Below are 21491 nucleotides of genomic sequence, written 5' to 3'. Positions count from 1 at the left end.
GAAGTCACATTAGTGTTTCTCCCAGGCTGGAGATGTAGCTCAATAATAGAGCACTTGCCCAGGATTCACAAGGCCCTGGGTTCATTCCCCAACACTGGGAAAAAAGGTCTCCTGTCCTACAAATGCAGATTTTATGAGTGAGAAACTATGCTTGCTTAAGTTCCTGCTTGTGTCACCATAGTAGGAGGTGATACTGAATTTTCTCCTAATGAAATAGGAAGCAATAAGAAATTTGTCTCCCAGAGACAAGATGACAAAGCTGGTCTGTGATTGGTCCATTGCTGGGGTCACATGTTTCATTTTATTGCATTTACATTATTTTTTCAGAGAGCATTTTCAGGTAGAATACATCCTCAATGCAAAAAGAAAAAAAAAGTTATCTTTCATTACAGAGTCTATAATGTACTCCCTTTCTCTGTCACTTGGGATTCCAGCCAACTTTTAGAATATGTGCCATGTGGCAAACACTGTGCGGGGCACTGAGGATGCAAAACATGAGTAGAACACAGCCGCTTATCTCAAGACACTCACTGTCTATAGCAGGAGCACATTTATAACGGGACTATCAAGAGTTTTTATGCTTTTAAAGGGATTACATCTGAGCTACTGGAGGACTAAATTCAGTTTAAGATTTACTAAGAACTTCCAAATCATGCCATGTAGTTGAATTCACTCTTTGGTACAAACTATTCATGATAGAAATTCAATTTTGTTCCCTTTTACTTTATAAAAATTGGGACACCTTGGTTCCAAAGAAATGTTCATTTCTAATACATAATTTTTAAATACATAAGTCTGAAAGGCAAAATTAATCCAACCACAGTTTCCAACTAGTTTGATAAGAAATCTTATAACTACCATTGAACTATAAGCTCTATGAGGGATTTTAATTTTTTTTTTTTTTTTTTTTTTTTGGTACTGGGGATTGAACCCAGAGGTGCTTAACCACTGAGTCACATCCCCAGCCTTTTTAATATTTTATTTAGAGATAAGGTCTCACTGAGTTTCTTAGGGCTTCACTAAGTTGCTGCCTATGAAGTATTTTTTTATCTGTTTTGGACACACAGCCCATAAAACATCTCCTGTTGCATAATAATAATAATAATATGTATGTATGTAAATTGTGTCCTAAGGGGTAGTCAAAAATAAACAATTCATCAAAGCCATATTTAACCAACCAGAACATAATTGTGTGACAGAGAGCAATCCCTAAAATGCACTATTCAAGGAAATGTGCTCTTCCCTCATGTCCTTGGGCAAGTAATTTGGAATTAGTTTGCTCCTGATGGGTCATTAAGTTTTCTGAGTTAACAGTTCTTTTGAAAATGCTGGTGTATCTCGTCTGCAGATAGTCAAAGAAAAGCTGGTGTGCCATGCCATCATTGGGGCCCAGAAGGGCAAGAGCTTGGTGATGACCGTGACTGTCATCTGTGAATTTATTGCACCTCTTATCCAGCTTTCCACCAAGCAGCTCCTATACCGACTAGAGAAGGTCAGTTGGGCTGTGCTAGGGAGGGTCGGGTGCTCTGACTGGGGCATCAACATGTTCACATTTTCATTTTGGAAGCTAAATTAACTGGAATCCTGTCACAGCCGTTACCCAGCCAATATTTTTTAAGCTTCAGAAGCCAGTATGTCTTCAACTAAAAATTCTGAATCTAAACCTGCAATGCAATCCTTTGCAATGAAAATTCTATTTCCTTCATTCCTGATGTGGAAGACTAGAGTGAAGGGGCATTCCGGTGCACTGAGAATGCTTTTCTATTGAATGAATGTTCATTTTACTTTAGGTAAAATGAATATCACAGTCGAGAAAGGGTTGGAATATAATTATCCATAATTATAATAATCAGTAAGAATAGATACCACTTATTGATTAGAATGGCTGGGCCTTGAGTCATGTTCATTATCTGCATTTTCCAAATTATCTCTCACAAAACCCCTATGCAGTAGACTCTGTTATTATTCTCATAAAAATTAAACTATGTAGACTACCTAACACTGCTGAAGAACAATCAAATTATATGATTCAGTCTCTTCAATTTATATGGCTATGTGTGTCTGTGACTTTGTATAGCCATTAAGGTCAGGCAATAAATGGGAGAGTCTGGGGCCAGGTGTGTGAGGGGAATGGCTGCTGCCCAGGGCAGGGGTCCAGTTGGTGAAGGAGTGGATGAGTCATCACGGTAGACTTGATCTATTCCTAGATAAGTTTCCATTCTAGAATTATTTACTACTGAAAACAGGCATGTATGAAATGTCGCTTCTGAGTCAGGGACTGCGCTAGTGCGGAAAGTCTGGTGAACAAGACAACATCATCAAAGCTAAGAGACTTGTCAAGGTCATAGACTGTAAATGAATTAGCAAAATGTAATTGTTATAAACATTTCGATGAAGAAGAGTTGTATGGTGCCATGAGAATAGAGTGGGAGACATGGGCTTATCTGTCCATTATTTGTCCATGTGGGCACAGTGCCTCAAGTTGAGACTTGAAGTAAAACTAGAAGTTCATCTTGTGATGAGGAAGGGGGAAAGAGTTATAGGCAGAGGGGACAAGTCATGAAAAGGACCTGAGCTAGGAAAAGGCCTGGTGAGATGAGGAACTGAAAAGCCCCCCATGGACAGAGAAGATGCCAAGAATGGTGGGAGATCTCTGGAGGGAAGGCAGGGGCCAAGTGTGTGTGGCACCTGAGAGGCATGCCATGGGAGGGCTTCGGGGAGGAGAGTGACACGGTGATATTTATTCATTGAGATAGTCATGCTGTCAGCTGAGCAGAATTGTTAACAGGTCTTTCATGTATTGGACTCTTTGTCAGGAGCTAGATAGACAGCAATGAGAATCGTCCTTCCCTCGTGATGCTCACAAACTACTGGGAAGACCAGGCATTAAGGAAGCCATCGACCCCCTGAGTGTCTACACTATCATACAAAAGTGCTGGGGATGGCAGTGCCTAACCAGTCAGTGCCTAACCAAGGTGGAGGAATGCACCTTGGGTTCCTTTCATTACCTGGAGAATTGCAGGAGGGTGTTCAAGACCAGCTATTCTGATAATGGATATATTGTTCATTAAAATAAAAATCTACTGAGCACCACCATGGATAAGGTGCTGTGTTAGGAGATGAAAAGGGGAGCTCATGGTCCAGTAGGAGAGTTGAGATGTAGTAAATCAGTTCAAATCAACAATAGTTTGAGAGTGTACTAGACACTTTCAATGTACAGGGCAGGAAAGACCCAGCAAAGACCCTGGCTTAGCAGACTTGGGAGAAGGTGGGCATTGAGGAAGCAAAATAAGGCTTTCGGTGACAGCCCAGCTACACATGAAGCTAATAATCTCCATGAGCCATGCAGAAAGAAATACTAGGAGAATTCCTACTGCAGTTATTAAGTTTCACTGCTCTGTGTTAAATTCTTCCTTTGTAAATAATCAAGAAAGATATTTATTGGCCACAGCTGCCCTGAATTTGATGGCATCAAATTCTCTCTGAATGCAGCTATTCAGAGAGAATTCAGGGAATATTTATTGAATAACTATTCTGCGTAAGACATTATATGTTAAATATTCAGCTTAGTTTCTTATGAGGTTTTTCTCAGCCCATAAACATAAAAAATGTGAGTAATGCTCCTTTTCTTGATATCCTTATGCCTTTTGGCAGGGGGAAGGGTAGCATATTTTGCTTCATTGTCTATTGTTTGAGTTTTATATTAAAATATGCAAATATTCTGAATACTGCAGTAACTTCTTGTTGAATTAAAAAGGGAATTGAGCCACAGCCCCCTGCTGTTTGTTTTCATCCTTCTCTCCTTCCCCCAACATCAGAAGCTTGAAATTTTTTCCTACCACCATATTTTTCATCGTTCATTTCCTGCTCAGATTTAATCCATATCAGGAATGGGGAAGAAATGCGGCTTCATTACCAGAGTGTGCAAGGGGACCGGTTAGGTCTTGGTATTCTGATTTAATTGTCTAACACCCAATTATCTGTTCTGCCTCTGTGTTGTCAGCTCGAGGCAGGGCATCTGATTTAGAATATAATGATACGTGCCCCGTCTCTGGAAAGGGCTTTTCTGTGACTGCTTCCTCAGGTCTGATCTACTTTATAATGACTGTACCATTCACAAGCCACGGAGACGAGACCACATCTCTGTGGAATTGAAAAGGTCAATTGAAACTTTCAGCCCCGTTTGCTTCATGAAGTTCTAGCAGCAGACTCTGTCGGCTGATCTTCGGGGAGACAAACAGCCCAGAGAGAAGGGGTCATTTTAAAATAGACCAGCTTCTCATGGCTTCAGCTCCTTCTCATCACTAACCTCTGAATGGCCCCTTGCCAAAACCAACCAAGTGTGGCTTCTTCACTTCAAAGCCATCTGCAGTGACACAGCAGCCTTCAGGGAAGGTCACTGGGTAGACAGTTCTCCATGCCGCCTGTTACCTAGTAGGCCCAAATGTGTGGCTTCGTACCCCCTCTAAATGGTAATACACAACCTGCAAATGCAAAGGCAGTCAATGTGCTACCCATGTTACCACCAGAGGGGGAGGAATCAATAGCTGGCCTCACATGGTAAATGCCAGACCGTACTCCTGAAATAACCTGGGGCATACACGAGGAGGTAATGGGGTACTATTGAGAAAGGAGACTTGAGGCAGAATATGCTGGCCACCCAGGCTCACCCAAGGCTGGAGGACCCAAGAACCACAGTGGAAGGAAGACTTTTCTGGACAAACACTGGAAAAGGGAGTCAGATCCCAGCATGAAAACAGGACTTAACTAAAATTAGAACAAGGAGAAAAGGTAAGTCAAATCACAGAGGCCTGGCAAAACAGGCTAGAGTGACAGGAAGAGCCAGGAATGGTTGGAAGCAAGTTCTCTTTGGAGGCCAGATGTTCAGGTTTCTGGTCTCCTCCAGCTGATACTAAAGGACCCCCTTTCCAGTGCACAAGAGAAATAATGTGACCCTAACATCTGAATGAAACAATCCAGTCTGACCAGAAATTTCTAGCTTAAGAACCAGTTCAGATGCTTTCTCTGGCTTAAAATAAAATATCTTATAGACTAACAAAGTGAGGAGATGTTTCTAAATCAACTGTCCTGTTGGTATCAGGAAAAATTTACAGGAAATAGTTATAAGCATTTGTCAATGTAACAAGATAAGTATGTTTGCAGATTGGGTATTTTAAGTATAGAAAAAGTGTTACATAAGGGAAAAATGTTTAGCTGCTACAGTGATATCTGGATTCACAAGATATCACTTGTGTGTTAGACTACTTTATGACGCTATGGAAAGTTCTATGTAATAGTTATATCTGAAGCATAGCTTCTCCAGGTATTTTCAGGTGGGCAATAAGAGTCAGAAATCTCATTCCTGTTTTCTGGGTTATGCAGGTTCTCTCTTTCAGGAGTCCACTGTGTAACATTCCACATGATTTATCTAAATTTCTACCAGGGGAAACATAAATACATAAGGGGAGAGCACTAAGCTTGTTAACAATGAATGTGTGGCTTTTGTTGCCAAAGGCTTGTTATACTAACCACAACTTGGTTTGCTTCTTTTTTCCTTTTCCAGAAACCTAACAGTGCCTTGGAAGCTGATTACCAGCCCTTGGCCATAAAGAACATTTCCACTCTGCCTGTGAACATGATGCTCTCAATAACTAGACCCTTCTTTATATGTGAGACTGATAAATCCCCGTTGCCCACAACGTCTGAGGTAACGATGGGGTGGGGATGGGGGCTGTGTGTGTGTGAAAAGGAAGAGAATAATAATGATACACTGCCTGACTTGTTCAGAAAAAAATAATTTAAAAGATCTGGGAAACCAATAGGAAAAAATATGGAAAACAAAATAAATAAATAAACTACAACAGCAGTCAGCAGGAGCGCCATCATTAATGGTGTGAGAACTTCCCCACCTCCCAGAATGAAGCCATTCAACAGAAAGCCATGACTTCCTACTAGTGGTAATAAAGAGCTTTTAGTTCTCCTTCAAATCCAACCAAAACCCCATACTCAAGAAAATGAGGAAACAGCGAGGCCCAGTCTCCAGTCCAGCAAGCCTGTGTCCATACACTGAGAAATCCAAACCAGGCTGATGGAGGAGGCTGTGAGCTCACTGCTGCCACCTCTGGGACAAGAGGTAGCATTCTCTAAACAGCCCTTCAAGACAGTCCCCAGGGTCCTTTGCTGGACAGGGGGACACCAGTGAGAAGGGTTGGCCATGGCCAAGTGACACTGCAGAGCTGTAGGAAAGGAGGACCCAAGGGGAAACAGCTCCCACGCACCATTTTGCTCCACTCTCCCTTCGCAGGCGGCACTCTGGAGCTCTCAGAAGAGGGAGTTTGAGAGTTTGGGAGATTTTGCAGCAGCCACTCTCAGAGAGATGGATCTTCAGGGAGAGTGAGGACAGGCATTTGGTGAGAGGGTGCTCCAGACAGTGCTCGTGCCAGGCTGTGAGCTGTGCTGCTCTGCACCCTCCTCTGCTCCTCCCCAGGGATTCTTTGAATAAGTGGGTCTTGTTCAAGTATGAGGGGGGAAGCCAGCGAACATCTCTGAAGGAGACAGAAAAGAGGAAATAGTCCTAAGCAAGAGGAGAAGAAAACAACACTTGTGCAGAAACGTGAGGGATTCTGTGTGTACCAGAACCACCCAGAAAGTATGGACAGCTGGCGTTTACTCAAAAGATGAAAATAGTTATTGTTTTGTTTTGTTTTTTTAAGAAATTGATGGGGCTGTATCCCTGTATTATGCTGCTTTTAAGTCCTTTGGGTATAGACCAAGGAGAGGGATAGCTGGGTCAAATGGTGGTTCCATTCCCAGATTTCCAAGGAATCTCCATCCTGCTTTCCGTATTGGCTGCACCAATTTGCAGTCCCACCAGCAATGTATGAGTGTGCCTTTTCCCCCACATCCTTGCCAACACTTATTGTTTGTCTTCATAATAGCTGCCATTCTGACTGGAGTGAGATGATATCTTAGAGTAGTTTTGATTTGCATTTCTCTAATTTTAAGAGATTATGAACATTTTTTCATATATTTGTTGATTGATTGTATATCCTCTTCTGAGAAATGTCTGTTTAAGTCCTTGTCCCATTTATTGATTGGGTTATTTGTTTTTTTGGTGCTTAGCTTTTTGAGTTCTTTATATACCCTAGAGATTAGTGCTCTATCTGATTGTGAGGGGTAAAAATTTGCTCCTAAGATATTGGCTCTCTGTTCACCTCACAGATTGTTTCTTTTGCTGAGAAAAAACTTTTTAGTTTGAGTCCATCCCATTTATTGATTCTTGGTTCAAGCAGCACAATTCACAATAGCTAAACTGTAAGACCAACCTAAATGCCCTTCAGTGGATGAATGGATAAAAAAAAAAAAATGTGGAATATATACACAATGGAATATTACTCAGCAATAAAAGAGAATAAAATCATGGCATTTGCAGGTAAATAGTTGGAGTTAGAGAAGATAATGCTAAGTGAAGTAAGCCAATCCCAAAAGACAAATGCCAAATATTTTCTCTGATATAAGGTGACTGACTCATAGTGGGGTAGGGAGGGGGAGCATGGAAGGAACAGACAAACTCTAGATAGGGCAGAGGAGTGGGAGGGGAAGAGAGGGGGCAGGGGGTTAGCAATGATGGTGGAATGTGATGGACTTTATTATCCAAAGTACATGTATGAAGACACAAATTGGTGTAAACCATATTTTAAACAGAGATATGAAAAATTGTGCTCTATATGTGTAATAAGAATTAAAATGCATTCTGCTGTCATGTTTTTAAAAAATAAATCAATTAAGAATGAAATTTTAAAAAAAGAAATTGATGGAAATGTTTGAGGAAGTCTCATGCCTCTGGTGTTGTCAGTGTTGGTACCCCAGAGGAAGACCCCTCATTCCCCATTTTGGTATCCGGGGTATATACCCACAGCCTGATCATCTCCTCTCTGTCCAAGGAAACTGTTCAGGAGACCAACTTGATGACAAAATTAATAAGTTGGAGCCTCTGGCTTGTTGAGATGTCAGGGTGGATCAGGACCTAGTTTCTTATAATACAATTTCACCTTTTATATTATTTGTACATATAACCTTAATAAAAGCACATGTGTACTTTAAAAAAAAGAGCTTTCACAAATCAATAAGAAAAAAAACCCATCAATTCGTCAGAAAAATAGGCAAAGGAAATGAGCATAGGATTCACAGAAAGAAAAATAAAGTGGCTTTTTTTTTTCTTTTTGGCACTAGAGATTGAACCCCGGGGTGTTTAACAAATGAGCCACATCCCTAGCCCTTTTTTATTTTTTTAATTTGAGATAAGGTCTCACAAAGTTGATTAGAGCCTCACTAAGTTGCTAAGGCTGGCTTTAACTTTCAATCCTCCTGCCTTGGCCTACTGAGTTGCTGGGATTACAGACATGCACTACTGTGCTCAGCTCTAAAAAGACTTTTCTAAAAAAATATTTTTTAATAATGTTGTTGTATTTTTTATACCTTTATTTGTTTGTATGTGGTGCTGAGGATTGAACTCAGGGCCTTAAACATGCTAGGCAAGCACTCTACCACTGAACTACAGCCCTAGTCCCCTAGTCCCTCTAAAATGACTTTTAAGCATGTAAAATATGCTCAAATTTATTCATATTTGAGGAAATATAAATTAAAATTCCATAAATACATTTATAACCCATCAGATTGGCAAAGAACAAAACTTGGGTAGTACTCAGTGTTAGGGAAAGCATGTGGAAACAGACGTTCTCATACAGTGTGGGGCAGTGTACCCTGGACGGTAATATGGCAGTAGGTATCAAGATTTTAAATGTCCATGCCTTTGATCCGGTAATTCCACACTTAGGAATGTACACTACAGACACAACATATGAGATGACATGTATTTATTTATTGCAACATTGATCATAAAGGTAAAAGATTAGGAGCCAACATCCTTCAGTGGGAGATTAGCTAACTAAGTGACGGCAGAATTATGTGATGGAATTAAATGCAGCTACTAGAAAGAATGAGGCAGATCCCTTCTCTCCCAGTGAGAGAAGTAAAATACAGAACAATGTATCTAATATATTCTCATATGTGTAAAAGATAAGAGGAAACATGTAAATGTGATTTTTATGTCCCTAGAATATGTCTACAAAGATAGACAAGACATTTGTAAGCTTGGTAACCTCACAGGAGGGTAAAGGTAGAGTAATGATTTGCTTTTCATTGTTCTTATTCAAAATATAACTGAAATGTGTTTTAAAGATTTTTAAAACCAATGCCTGGGGCAAAATAACATAGAACATTCAAGAGTGAAAAATATCTTAATAGAGTCACAGGACTCATTGGTAACCAAGGAATTCTGTGGCATCAAAACAGAAAACAACACATCAAAGAGATGTTTTATACTAACCTCAGACTTCAATAACTCAATGCAAAATGACAATGAAGCAATGACTGAAGAATTTTGAGGGAAAGTTTGGCCCAAGAGTTAAGAGAATCCTTTAAGAATACTCAACAAACAGGCACTCTCAGGATGCAAGGAATCATCGAACAAGCATTCATATTGAGGAATAGCCAATTTGATGAAGAAACAATTTGCCAATGAAACACAATCATCCAGAAGAATTAAATAAGGTCTTGAGGGATGATTTAAAAAAAAAAAAAAACTATGAGGAAGACTGATAGGAAGCTCTCAGTCCATTTAACTGAAATTACACAACTTGGGCAGCTGGCATTTGAGGGCAGAAGGTTTTCAACCCCAGCTTTTTAAAACTCACTGTAACAACAACAAAAAAAATTGAGTTAGACAAAGCATAAGTGTGCTGATTCCCTCCCCTTTTATAGCCAGGAGTCAATAAAAACTACTTAACATTGAGCCATCTTTTTCTTGATTGTAAAAGGATAATAGTAATAACTAAAAGTTACGTATCATTTGCACTGTAGCTGAATCACCTCACATCTATATTGACTCCTCCTATCCTCTTAAAAAGTGGTGGGTACTATTGTTACCCCCGTCTTACAGACAGAGAAACTAAGACCCAATACTTTGCCTACACAGCTAGTAAGTAGCAGGATCTGGATTTGGATGCAAGCAGTTTGGTTCTGGAGTCCTTGATCTTGGAAATTAATATTCCTTGAATAAGAAAAAGATATTTCGTTTTTTAAAATTCAAACATATATTTTTAATAAAAATATCACAGTATAATGCCATTTGTATAAAATTCTATTATTCATATGTCATGTATGGATTAACGTTTTACAAATATTAACTCTGAGAAACAATATATGGTGAACTTTTGGATGAATTTCTAATTTAATTTTTGTTTTTTTATATATAAAATGTAAATTTTGTAGATGTTTCTATAAAACAACAAAATCATTCCATTGGGTAAAAAATTTTAGTTTCCATCTTCCAAAGATATTTAAACACTGAACATTATTACATTACCAAGTGTATAGATGTCACAGTTTACAAGGATGGGTTCAAAAGTGTGCCCAGCCATGTATGTCAGTGGTAAAATCAAAGGACAGGTGTCCAGTGTGACTTTCATTTGGGATTGGGCCTCTCTCTCATTGTTGGATCAGGTGATTGACTTTATCAATTGGAAACCATCTAATCATGTCACTAAAGTGCACAGTTAAGTACCTGAACCATTTGAGCCCAGTGGAGAGGTGAGGGGTACTGGACACGTTCATTCTTCCCAATGCCTTGGGCCCTTGATGCCGTATCATGAGGTGGTTCTTGTGACAATTAAATGTGGAAATTGAGCAATACCTTGAAAAAGCCAACTCTGGGCCAGCCTTTCTGTGGGAAAGTGTTACTGCAGACAGGAACATTAAGGAACACTTGGGGATCTGAGTCAAAAAGAGAAAAGAAAAATAAAACCTACCAAACAAACTCTGTACTTCTCCAATACAGAATAGAAAACTAGTATTGAATAGAAAACATCGGACAGTGGATAACACTGTGCTTAAGAGTCAGGATTGCAGACATTGGAAAGGAATTAAATTAGCTAATCTGACAGTTTCTGGATCACTCTGTACAGAACCTCCACTCAAGTCCTTTCAAAGGCCTTTTTAAAATTTCTTAAGAGAAGAACTTTCCCACTTGTCTAGGAAGAGCATTTCACAATTAAATTTATTTTCAGTTAAGAATATTTCACAATAGTTATTCTTTGCAGACTTGGCCCTTTACAATCCCTCAATTCTTATAATCCCACAACTCTTATCAAAATCTTTTCCTCCAAATAATCCCTCTCCAAATATTCTCTGCTTTCATTTTTAACTGATGTGTATGTGCAGGTATGTAACTCTACTAGCTGTCTTAGTCTGTGTTCCGTTGGTATAACAGAATTAGGTGAAAGTGGGTGATTGATAAAGAATAAAGATTCATTGCATTTATTTGGGCACACTGCTCTGGAATCTGGGGAATCCAAACGCAAGATACCCGTGAGGGCCCTGTGTTGCTTCAATTCGTGGTGCTAAGCAGAAGGGCAAGAAGGTGTGTATGGAAGAGAGGATTCAAGAGGCAATCTCACTTTATCACAGTGCACTCTCCCAGTAATGGATCCAATCCTGGGACAGCAGGACTCTCTCCTGCAAGAAAGGTATTAATCTATACTGAGTGCTCCACTCCCATGAACTGAACTCCACCCCCTAGGTACCACCTCCTGGCACTGCCCCAATGGCAATCAAACCTCAACATGAGTTTTGGAGGGAACCATAGAACTGGCTATTTAATTACATACTGAGTGTGTGTGTGTAAATACACTAATATGTATGTATGTGTATATCTGTGTAAATATATAAATGACCTTGGTTGTTCTGTTTCATGTATTATATTGGAAATTCATAGTACAAAAGTTGGTCATTCCCCATTATCTTGATTTTAGCCTATTACACTGGACATTGATGAAGAAAAACATCTGCTGGTCAAATTCGATCCCACCTACAGAAATGATTTCAACAACTGGGTTGCAGAAGAAGTGCTGGCAATTAGGTATCTGGAACACCCTCAGGTGGACAGCCTGAACCTGCGTGGAGAAGTGCATTACCCCAACCTCAGCTTCGAGACCATGGAGGTGGATTTTGGCTGTATCCTGAATGACACTGAGGTCATCCGCTACATTACAGTCACCAACTACAGCCCCTTGGTTGTGAAGTTCCGATGGTTCTTCCTTGTGGACGATGAGGAAAATAAGATAAGGTACAGAAATCCCAGAGCTCTACTGTCGGTTCATTTTCTCTTTCAGGCTCCACACTGGGTTTCCTGTGTTCTTCAAACTGGTCTTTCATGGATATTTTTAGCTCTGACAACTGATTACTGAAAGAAGTGTCAAAGAGTCTGAAGTCAGGGTCCATCCTAGATTTCCAAACAGGAAAAGCAGACACAACATCTTTGAAGGCCCCAGTCACCACCATATTAGCAAAGCAATATCCATATGCCTGTTTTCATTTTGAGTCTAGTGGTTAGATCATGAGAAATTTATCACTAAAAATAAAGTCTGTATAGAGTTTTTTAAACTTATTATTTGGTTGGGATAAGAACACTTAACATGAGATATACCCCTTAACACATTTTAAGTGTACAATACAGTTTTATTCACTTATAGGTACAACGTTATGCAGAAGATCTATAGAACTTATTTCTCTTGCTTAACTGAAGCCTTCTGCTTATTGAGGCCCATTTTCCTCTCCCCTCAGCCTCTGCAACCATCATTCTTCCACTCTTTCATTTATGGATTTGACTATTTTAAATAACTCAAATAAGTAGAATCATTCAATATCTGCCTTTGTGGAACTGGCTTATTTCTCCGAACATGGCATCCTCTAGGTTTACCCCTATTGCCATATATTGCAGAAATTCCTTCACTTTAAAGACTGAATGATATTCTATCCTATTGTATCTAAATGCCACATTTCATGTGGCCATGTGTTTGTTGATGGGCATTTAGGTTGTTTCAACATCTTGGCTATTGTGAATATTGCTATAATAAACAGGCGAGTGTGAATATCCCTTTGAGATCCTGATTTCTGTTCTTTTGCATAAATATCCAGAGGGGAGTTGCAGGATCTTATGTTATATTTTTATTTTTTTGAGAAAGCTCTATACCACTTTCCCTAGTGACTTCCCTCTTTTGCCTCCCAGCAATAGTATACACTAGTATACAAGTATGTTCTCTTTTTTTCCCAGTGGATAATACCACTCTAACAGGTATGAGGTATAGCTCATCGTGTTTTTGATTTGCATTTTCCTGATGATTAGTGACACTGCATTTCTTAATATATACCTATTGTCTAATATATTCCTATTGTCTGTGTACGTATCTTCCTAAAGAAATGTCTATTTCAGTTCTTAGGTTTTTTTTAATTGGGTAATTAGTTTTTTAGATTTGGGTTTGGATTTGAGTTGCCTATTGAGTTGTAGGAGTTCCTTACATATTTTTTGGACATTAACCCCTTGCCAGGTTTATAGTTTGTAAATGTTTTTTTCCACTCTATAGGTTGCCTTTTCGCTCTGTAGATATTTTCCTTTGCTTTAAAGAATCTTTTTCATTTGATATAGTTCTGATTGTGTGTTTGTTTGTTTGCCTTTAGAATTGTCATAAGCATTTCAAACACAAAATACAGATTGAGTAGGACCATACATTAAGTATGTGCCCCACTGAGCTCCATATGGCCTGTTCTGAATATTTCAGTGGATTTCTGTTCTGGTTCCTAGTTGTTATATGTGTAGACACATAAGGGTCATAAAATAATGGGAGGTGGTGAGTCTTGCTTTTCGTCTTAGTTGGGAACCAGGACTGATGGGCTTCATATATTTCCATACTGCATTTTTTTGACAGCTCACTGTTTTGCATGTGGATATTGCTTGGCTATTACTGAGGAGACCCTGTACTGTTTCCTTGGTGGCTTGTCAGTGTTTCCTGTACATAATCCTCATCTCATATATGACAGTCTCCCTTTTCTTTCCTGTGCTTGTTACCACGGTAACGCCGGCTTACTCTGAATATCTTCCGTAGACATCTAATGATGACCCACTGTAGCATTGAAGCTGGCAGCCAATCCTGGGCCTGAGCATCTGAGCCTGCTCATTAAATGCCATGGACTGTTTAGGGTTGGAATGAAATTCTGTAGATGGCAAACATTTAAAATAATTATGGAAAAAAAAATCAGCCAACCTGACCTAATGCACTTCAAATATCAGATTTCATGAAATTATTCTGATGTAACACTGCTAAATGAGTTTATTACATCTGGGAGCAAGAAGATCCTTTATTTATTTTTTTCATTTTTTGAGAGACCATTTCCATAATTAAAATAATGATATTTTGAAGTTTACTTGGCCAGTACTGAAGATGATATACTTGTTTTTTTCATCGATTTAAGGAACTATTTTTTCTTTTCTTCAGTATCTTCCTATCTCTTAATATTGAGTCTCTGCTTATAATTCACTTGTTCATTCACTCAGAGAGTCACTTAGAAAATATTTGATAAGTAGCTCTTATGGACTAATATTGTGTGAGGCATCAGGGATGTAAAAGGTGAACAACACATGATCCCTGTCCTGAGGCTAGTGAGGGAAGCAGATGTGGAGACCATGGTAGACCCATTGCAATGCCAGGCTCTGAGGAAGGTGGTGACCCTGCCAAGCAGAGTCAGTAAAGGGTGTGCTTAGGAGTCATGGTCACATATTTCAGAGAGGAAGGAAAGCATTCTAAGGAACAGAACTGCAGGTGCATGTTATATAGAATTCATGGATTCATTTTGTTGCAAATCACAGAAAACCTGACCCTAAGTGAAAATTAAAAGGAGAGAGTCATTGATTCCCAAACTCAAAAGCCCAGCTTCATCCTGGCTTCTGGCCTGGCCTAAAACACATTCTGACAATATCATCATCAGAGCCAGGTTCTCTGTCTCTCAGCTCTACTTGCTTTGGTGGGTGGTTGATCTCATTCTCAGACTCGCTTTCCTCTCATAGACACCAAATGACTGCTGGCACTCTTAGGGCCATGTCTTTCCAAACCCTGAACCACTAGAAAGAACATAAGTAATTTGTCCCAGAACTTCTAGGCGATTCACTTTGATCAGACCAACTTAATCACATTTCCTGTCCCCACCCCTAATTGGAAGGGTGATGCACTAATCCTTGTTGTCCTGGCCACGTGCTCCACACCAGGGGCTACAGATGATGACCCCTGGAGCTCTGAGACTGCAGCAGGTGTGAGGGAGTAGATCTCTAACCAACACTGACAGACAAGAGAATGGATGCTAGAGAGCAAATTCCAGGTACCTAACCACAATGCCACAAGCACCATTCACATGGTGGGACCTCAGACTCCCTTGTCTGGAAGACATCATGGGAGAGGAGTGTGGAAAGGAGGTGTGTTAGCAGTACTGTGTGAGAGCCCTGGAATTCCAAGAGGAACTTAGATTGTTTATTGGAGGCAGTGGTGAGTCTTGTAATCAAGAGAATAAGAGTCAGGTTTTGGGGGGGCGGTTTTCAACAAGATAACTCTCAGCAGCATTCAGCACAGTTGACCCACAGATTCCTTTCTTGACTTGTAGAATGCCATCTTCTCTGCTTTTCCTCTTATCCATTTGACTTCTCCCTCTCAGCTCTCTGTCAGTAACAACTGCACCGAAGTCACAGGACTAGGCCTCTTCTCTTCCAAGTGATTGACTGGCCCCCGTAGCTTTAGTCAGTCTCTTCCTGAGGCTTCCAAATGTGTATCTAACCTCCACCCCATGCTAGAGTTCCAAGTCCACTACATTCCCAAAGTCTTCTGTTGGATGCCTCCCAGGTGATTCATGGCCAATGTGTTCCACATAAACATCAAGTGACAAGCATGTGGCTGCCCTGATTTAAGTCTTTAATGAGTACCCAGGCTTCTTAGAATCGGGTACAAAACAGCATGCTATTCCACCAGGCTTTGCAGGTGCTGGTGCCTGAGTTCCTCTCGGGTTCCTTCCCACTTGGCTCTCTCCTCACCACATGCCACATTCATCTTCTTTCTGTTCATCTAACATGCCAACTCTGTCCCACCCAGTGTTGTTTCTGTCCAACTGCGCCTTCTGGAAGAAGCTCTTCCCCACTCCCACCCAGACACCTCCTGCTTCCCCCTCAAGTCTCAGCTTCCACATCCTTCCCCCAGGGAAGCCTCTCTGAGGCCTTGCCCAGGCCAGACCCCGGCCTTGGCAGCCTCACCTCCTTGGAGATGTGCGTCACTCACACCTGTATTTACTGCTCAATGTCCATCTTCCCAGAGGGCTCTTAACTCCTGTAAGGACAGGAGCACATCTGTCCTGTCACCCCTGGAGTTCCAGAGCCCGAGAGCCTACCACCATCATTAGAAAGACTAGATCCTCCCAGAGTATTTTTTAGTTCATCAACTGCTCCTTTCTGGGAATTTATAAAAAGAAAAGAAAGGGATGACTTCATAACCAGTTTAAGATTCTTTTCTGTCAATTTTCTGGCACCTGCCAAGTGGAAAGGCTCCAAGGGATAAATGTCACCCAGAACAGACACCTGCCCTCCAGACTCCTCCTGTGTGGACTATTAGAAAAACACTGGCAGAAGGTCACTTTTATCAGCTATATCAACACTAACTTTTTTTTTTCCAATTAGAAATCTTCTAAGCCTTACAGTCAGTTAAAAAAAAAAAAAAAGCATAAGAGAGAGGTTTATTTTTCTTCTATTAGGCAGGTGAAAGGATGCCTAGGCATTTTGAGTACTCCTGTCACAACATATATACCTGTCATGCGTATGTGTGTGTGTGTGCATGTGTGCACATCTGTGCACGTGTGTATGTGATTTTGCAGGCCATTCTGACTCATTTAAAGCATCTTTGAGTACATTTTTCCCATTGGCCCTCATATCACATATAAGAGCAGAGAACGTAGTAAAATGGACAAGCATGCTAAGTAAGTACTCAGAAGGGGGAGAGCCTTAAAGACGTGCTGATCCATGTTGGTTCACATCCAAGATAAGATTCTAGACTGGCTGTGCTCAGATGACTGTCAGTCCCCCTCACACATGCACATGTGATGAGGACACTGGCGTGAACAGTGAGGGTTGGCTGTGCCTGCAGCTGGAGCTGTCACTATAGGACTGAGCCCCCATGGGGTTGATCTCTTCAGTGTAGCTGGGAAGCTTGACCAGAACATGATGCTTCACGGCACCTTTGTAAGAGAGGAGCACAAGGAAATGCCTGGACTTGAACCAGCCTTTACCTTTAAGAGGCCAGATGGGAGGCCCAGCCCTCGGGGAGCCCTAGCTGGGCTGGCTTCTCTACCTAGTCTCAGAGCCGCAAGGCCAAGAAGGTGCTACAACTCAGAACACGGGGCCCAAGAAATCCCCACAGACTGCTTCAGCTCCTCATTTCCAAATCAAAGTATAAATAAATTAAATATGAAGGCCTAAGGGAGCCAAAGCCTGCAACAAAGGAACTTGCTTTCACATTGATTTTTCTATGATGAGCACCAGTTGCCTGTGTTGATTGGGAGAAGAGGTGGCAGGGCTGCGGGGATGGTGGAGGGACCCTCATTCTCTGGTGCTTCAGTCAGTATCTTCATCATCCCTAGGTCTGTTGCTCTGCTAGTGGAACTTTTCTAACAGGTGATATGTTCGTGGGAGTTGAGATCCTGGGCTGTGGAGTCGGACCTAGAAAGTTGAAATCCAAGCTCTGTCCTTCTAGCCACGTGACCTTGTGCCCCTGGTTTACTCACCTCCATTCTCTGTGGACACTGGAAACCTAAGAGTTGTCAGGGTTAGGTGAGGTGTGACTAGAAGTTCAGCTGTCCCCAGGATATGCTGAACAGTCCCAAATTGGAAGCTCTTTCTAGGTTCTCCAGGGGGTCTGTCCTCTCCTTCATTCCAAAAATGAGAATGAGAGTTGCAGAATCCTAAAGTATTGGAACTACAGAGTGTTTGGACACCAAGATGAGCAACCCAGACTCCCCTTCCTTCTGACAAAATATAGAAAATCCCTTTCTTATACTAGGCCAAAGGCTGGCCAAGGCCAGGAAGATGGATTTCACAGCCCAAAGAATGAGCCCAGTAGGAACAGGAACTACCGCATCTCCCATCTCTTCCATTTCTGTAGGTCAGAAGTACGGACCCGGTCTTACTGGACTGCTGCCAGGGTATTCACAGGGCCACCACCAGTGCTCCCTCCGAAGCTCTAGGGAAAATCCCTCTTCTTGCCTTTTCCAATTCCTAGAGCTACTACATTCCTTGGCCCATGGCCTCTTCTCCGTCTTCAAAGCCCAAAGCCTGAAGTCTTCTGATCTTACATTGTCTCTCCTCCATTCTCTGGAGTGTTGTCATCCTCTGCTTCTTTCTGTTAAGGACATCTGTTATTTTTATCAGTGGGCTCACCCAGAGAGTCCAGGACAATCTCCACTTCTCTGGAGCCTTCCTGTAGTCACGTCTATAATGTCCCTTCTGCCATACAAGGTCACATTCACAGGTCCCAGAGATTATAACTAGGTTCACTTTATAACTGTAAAATAAGGAATCTTTTCATTGTAAGCAATTATGAGCCTGATTCTAACAGAAAAGCAGAATTGTTGATTCATGTAACTAAGAAGTCTGGGTTTCCACTTCAGGCACAGCTTAATCCAGGGCTAGGACAATGTCTTCTGCACGTGGTGTCTCCTCCACTGCCTCTTGGCTCTGCCCTCTGCCATGCTGGCTCTATTCTCAGCCAGGTCCTGCACACATAGTTCAGGGTGACTCAGCAGCCCCAGCTCTCCATATGCTAAGTCTAGAGAAGAGGTAGAGACTCTTTTCAGAAGTGCTGGTGAACGGTTTGCTGTAGCTCATTGGCTCTGATGGACTCCTGTGCCTCTCAGCTTTGACCTGGGGAAATCACTGTTAGCCCTAAGCCAGGCTGAAAGTTAGAGACAGACTGGCTCCTGGTGGGACATGGAAGGTACCTGACCAGAGAAAGAGAGGATGGATGCCAGGCAGCAAAGAACAAAGATGCCCACCATAGTGACTGATAAGGCCCATGGTATCTCCCTCTCTAGTCCTAAGCCAAAGAGTTGGGCCTCTCATTATGAAATGGGTTTAAGCTGCTTAGAAGGTTATCTGAGGGGCAAGACCCCCTTAGCAGTATCCCAGAGACTTGACAAACCTGCTCTATCCCTCAGACACTGGAGAAGCATCCCATGATGAGACTTCACTCCCAGCACAGCCCTGTCACCATGGAGCCCTGAGCACCAGCTGTGCAGGTGCCTTTACATTTCCTGGTTCTGCAGTTTTGATCTTTGGTATGAAAGGTAGCATGCCTGCCTTTGAGGCCTTAGGCCAAGACCACCAGTACAGTACGAACAAATTCACATCTTTATTATGAGAGAAGCTCTTTTAACTGCTTTCCAGAGCACAAAGAAAAATCTCTCAAGCAGGAAGTCTTTTCTGTAGATAGCTGGGCAATGCCAAATCCTCAATATGGAGATACTGGGAGCAATGAGAGGAAAGCTCTGCAGTTGACCATCAGCAATAACAATAACTGAGTGCATACCACGTGCCCAGCACCACTCTAACTCTAGAGAGTGAGGGTGAGCAGCATCCCCCTTTGAAACTGAGGTCCCGATGCCTGAGCCCACACAATGGCTCCCACACCATTTCTGCACTGACTGCAGAGCCTCCACCTTAACCATTGCCTTCTGACAGATCATAGCACATTTGTCTGTTTTATTACTATATGCCCATTTTTTGCTTAAATGAACCTTCTGTGAATACAGACCTTGTGCTTGGTGCTGTGGTGTTGACAGAGACAATTGAGACCCATCCTGGTCTATTGGAGTTGAGGAACCAACAGAGATAAGCATGGAAACTATTCATGGGGCACAAGGTAGACAGATAAGCCCTTGGTATACACTAGGCATTTCCAAAGATGGCCTTGTTTCATCTTCCCCAGGCCTTGTACACAGCAATTATTTAGAAAACTATTATTGTTGTGACTTTACAAGTAGGGGAAGGGAGACAGAGAAATATCCAGAATAAGCCCAAAGGACAGGAAGAAAAGAGGGAAGGAGAGGGAGGGAAGAAGAGAGAGTTTAAGTAGGAAGCAGTCTTTGCCCATGAAGAACTTCTGAACTAGATGGGAAACAACAGACTCATAAAAACCCACAGCTAGTTCACGACACAATTTAAAAGCATGCTGCCCTCTGCTTCTCCATATTTCAAATATTGCACCGTGGAGAAATCTGGAGGGAATGCTCACAGTGTCTCCTGGGGTGGGGAAGAAGTTGGTCAGTTGGCCCTAGCAGGGTAAGGAGACCCCTGCTGCCCCTGGCAGGCCAAGTGCCCAGTGGAGAGAAGGAGCCCCTGGATGAAGGTTCCCAGACTGATCCTGAGCCCCTGGCTCAGTGGCTGAAAGCTCCAAGAAGTGGAGCCTCCTGTGCTAAGAGTGTGTCACTTTTTAGTGACAACCACACCCCAACTGACTGTGAAAGGCAGGTGGTTCCTTCAGGCAGGAACTGAGGATTTCCTTGACCTGACTGTGCAGAGTCAGAAACCTTGGGTGTCCCTTCAGCTCTTGTACCACATCGGGCCCCCAGGGAGCACGTTGGCAGCAGAGCCAGCTTCCTGATCCCCTTGGCTCTCTCCTCACTATGATGCCATCACAGGAAGGCCACGGGTTCTAGAGTTGCAGCCATGGCCTGGGTAGAGCGTCACCGTGGGGCTATAGTCTTGCCTTGCATCCTGCCCGCAGTACCACTGCCCCCTTCCCATCCTTGGAAGTGGGTGGGAGGAGCTCTAGGGAAAGCCACCTTGTACCCACTCAGAAGGGCATGAATCTCTGGCACCATCCTGCTCTTAACAGGTTTAGAAATTCAAGTTTTGCCTCACGCCACAGAGGCTGAATTGCTTTTCCTCTGGGTATCATTCCTACAGCTTGGTTCCTTGCCACAAGGGAAGTAACAATGTCTAACTGAAGGGAGGGGCGACACACAAGACCTAAGATCTAAGGGGTTATTTTGCTTCTCAAGAGCACCATTTATTTAATTAGTCTTGAAGTGCATGTAGAATATAACTATAATTAAATATAATATTTGTGACATGATTTATTAAAGTTTGTTATATAGTAAATGTCTTTAAATAAGTATAATTTATACACCTGCATATTATTTCACTTGGCGTGTTCAGACTCTACAGCAGAACCCTTCTTTATGTAAATCACCTGAGAGCAGAGATGCTGAGTGAAAGAGGGGACAGAGGAGTCCTCCCCCCTCCTCTCTTCCTCCCCGCAGTTCCTGGGCTTTCTCTAGGAACCCATGGGGGTGGGGCTGAGTTGGCTAATCCTGAATTACCATTTGAGTTACATTAAGTCTGTTTAAGCTTACAAAGCAGTGTTGAAAGAAATTCCTACACTAGCACACACTATATTAGTCAGCACCAGCACAAGCTGCCATAACAAAATATCATAGACAGGGTGGCTTAAACAATAGGCATTTATTTTCTCATTTCTGAAGACTGCAAGTCTGGGGTCTGGGCATCAGCA

The 21491-nt window shown here is 41.9% G+C and overlaps 1 protein-coding gene across 2 annotated transcripts in view; it reads left to right on the top strand.

Moving 5' to 3' along the window:
• Positions 1-21491, top strand: part of Hydin (HYDIN axonemal central pair apparatus protein) — a 380287-nt gene that overhangs the window by 207145 nt on the left and 151651 nt on the right. For both annotated transcript variants that reach the window (XM_048792466.1, XM_048792467.1), the window contains 3 exons: positions 1349-1492; positions 5564-5707; positions 11871-12184. In XM_048792466.1, coding sequence (XP_048648423.1) covers positions 1349-1492; positions 5564-5707; positions 11871-12184 — 602 coding nt within the window. The remainder of the gene's footprint in view (positions 1-1348; positions 1493-5563; positions 5708-11870; positions 12185-21491) is intronic.

This window comes from Marmota marmota, unplaced genomic scaffold (assembly GCF_001458135.2).
Source record: "Marmota marmota marmota unplaced genomic scaffold, marMar, whole genome shotgun sequence".
Taxonomy (NCBI): domain Eukaryota; kingdom Metazoa; phylum Chordata; class Mammalia; order Rodentia; family Sciuridae; genus Marmota; species Marmota marmota.
This window is presented reverse-complemented; position numbering and strand designations above follow the sequence as displayed.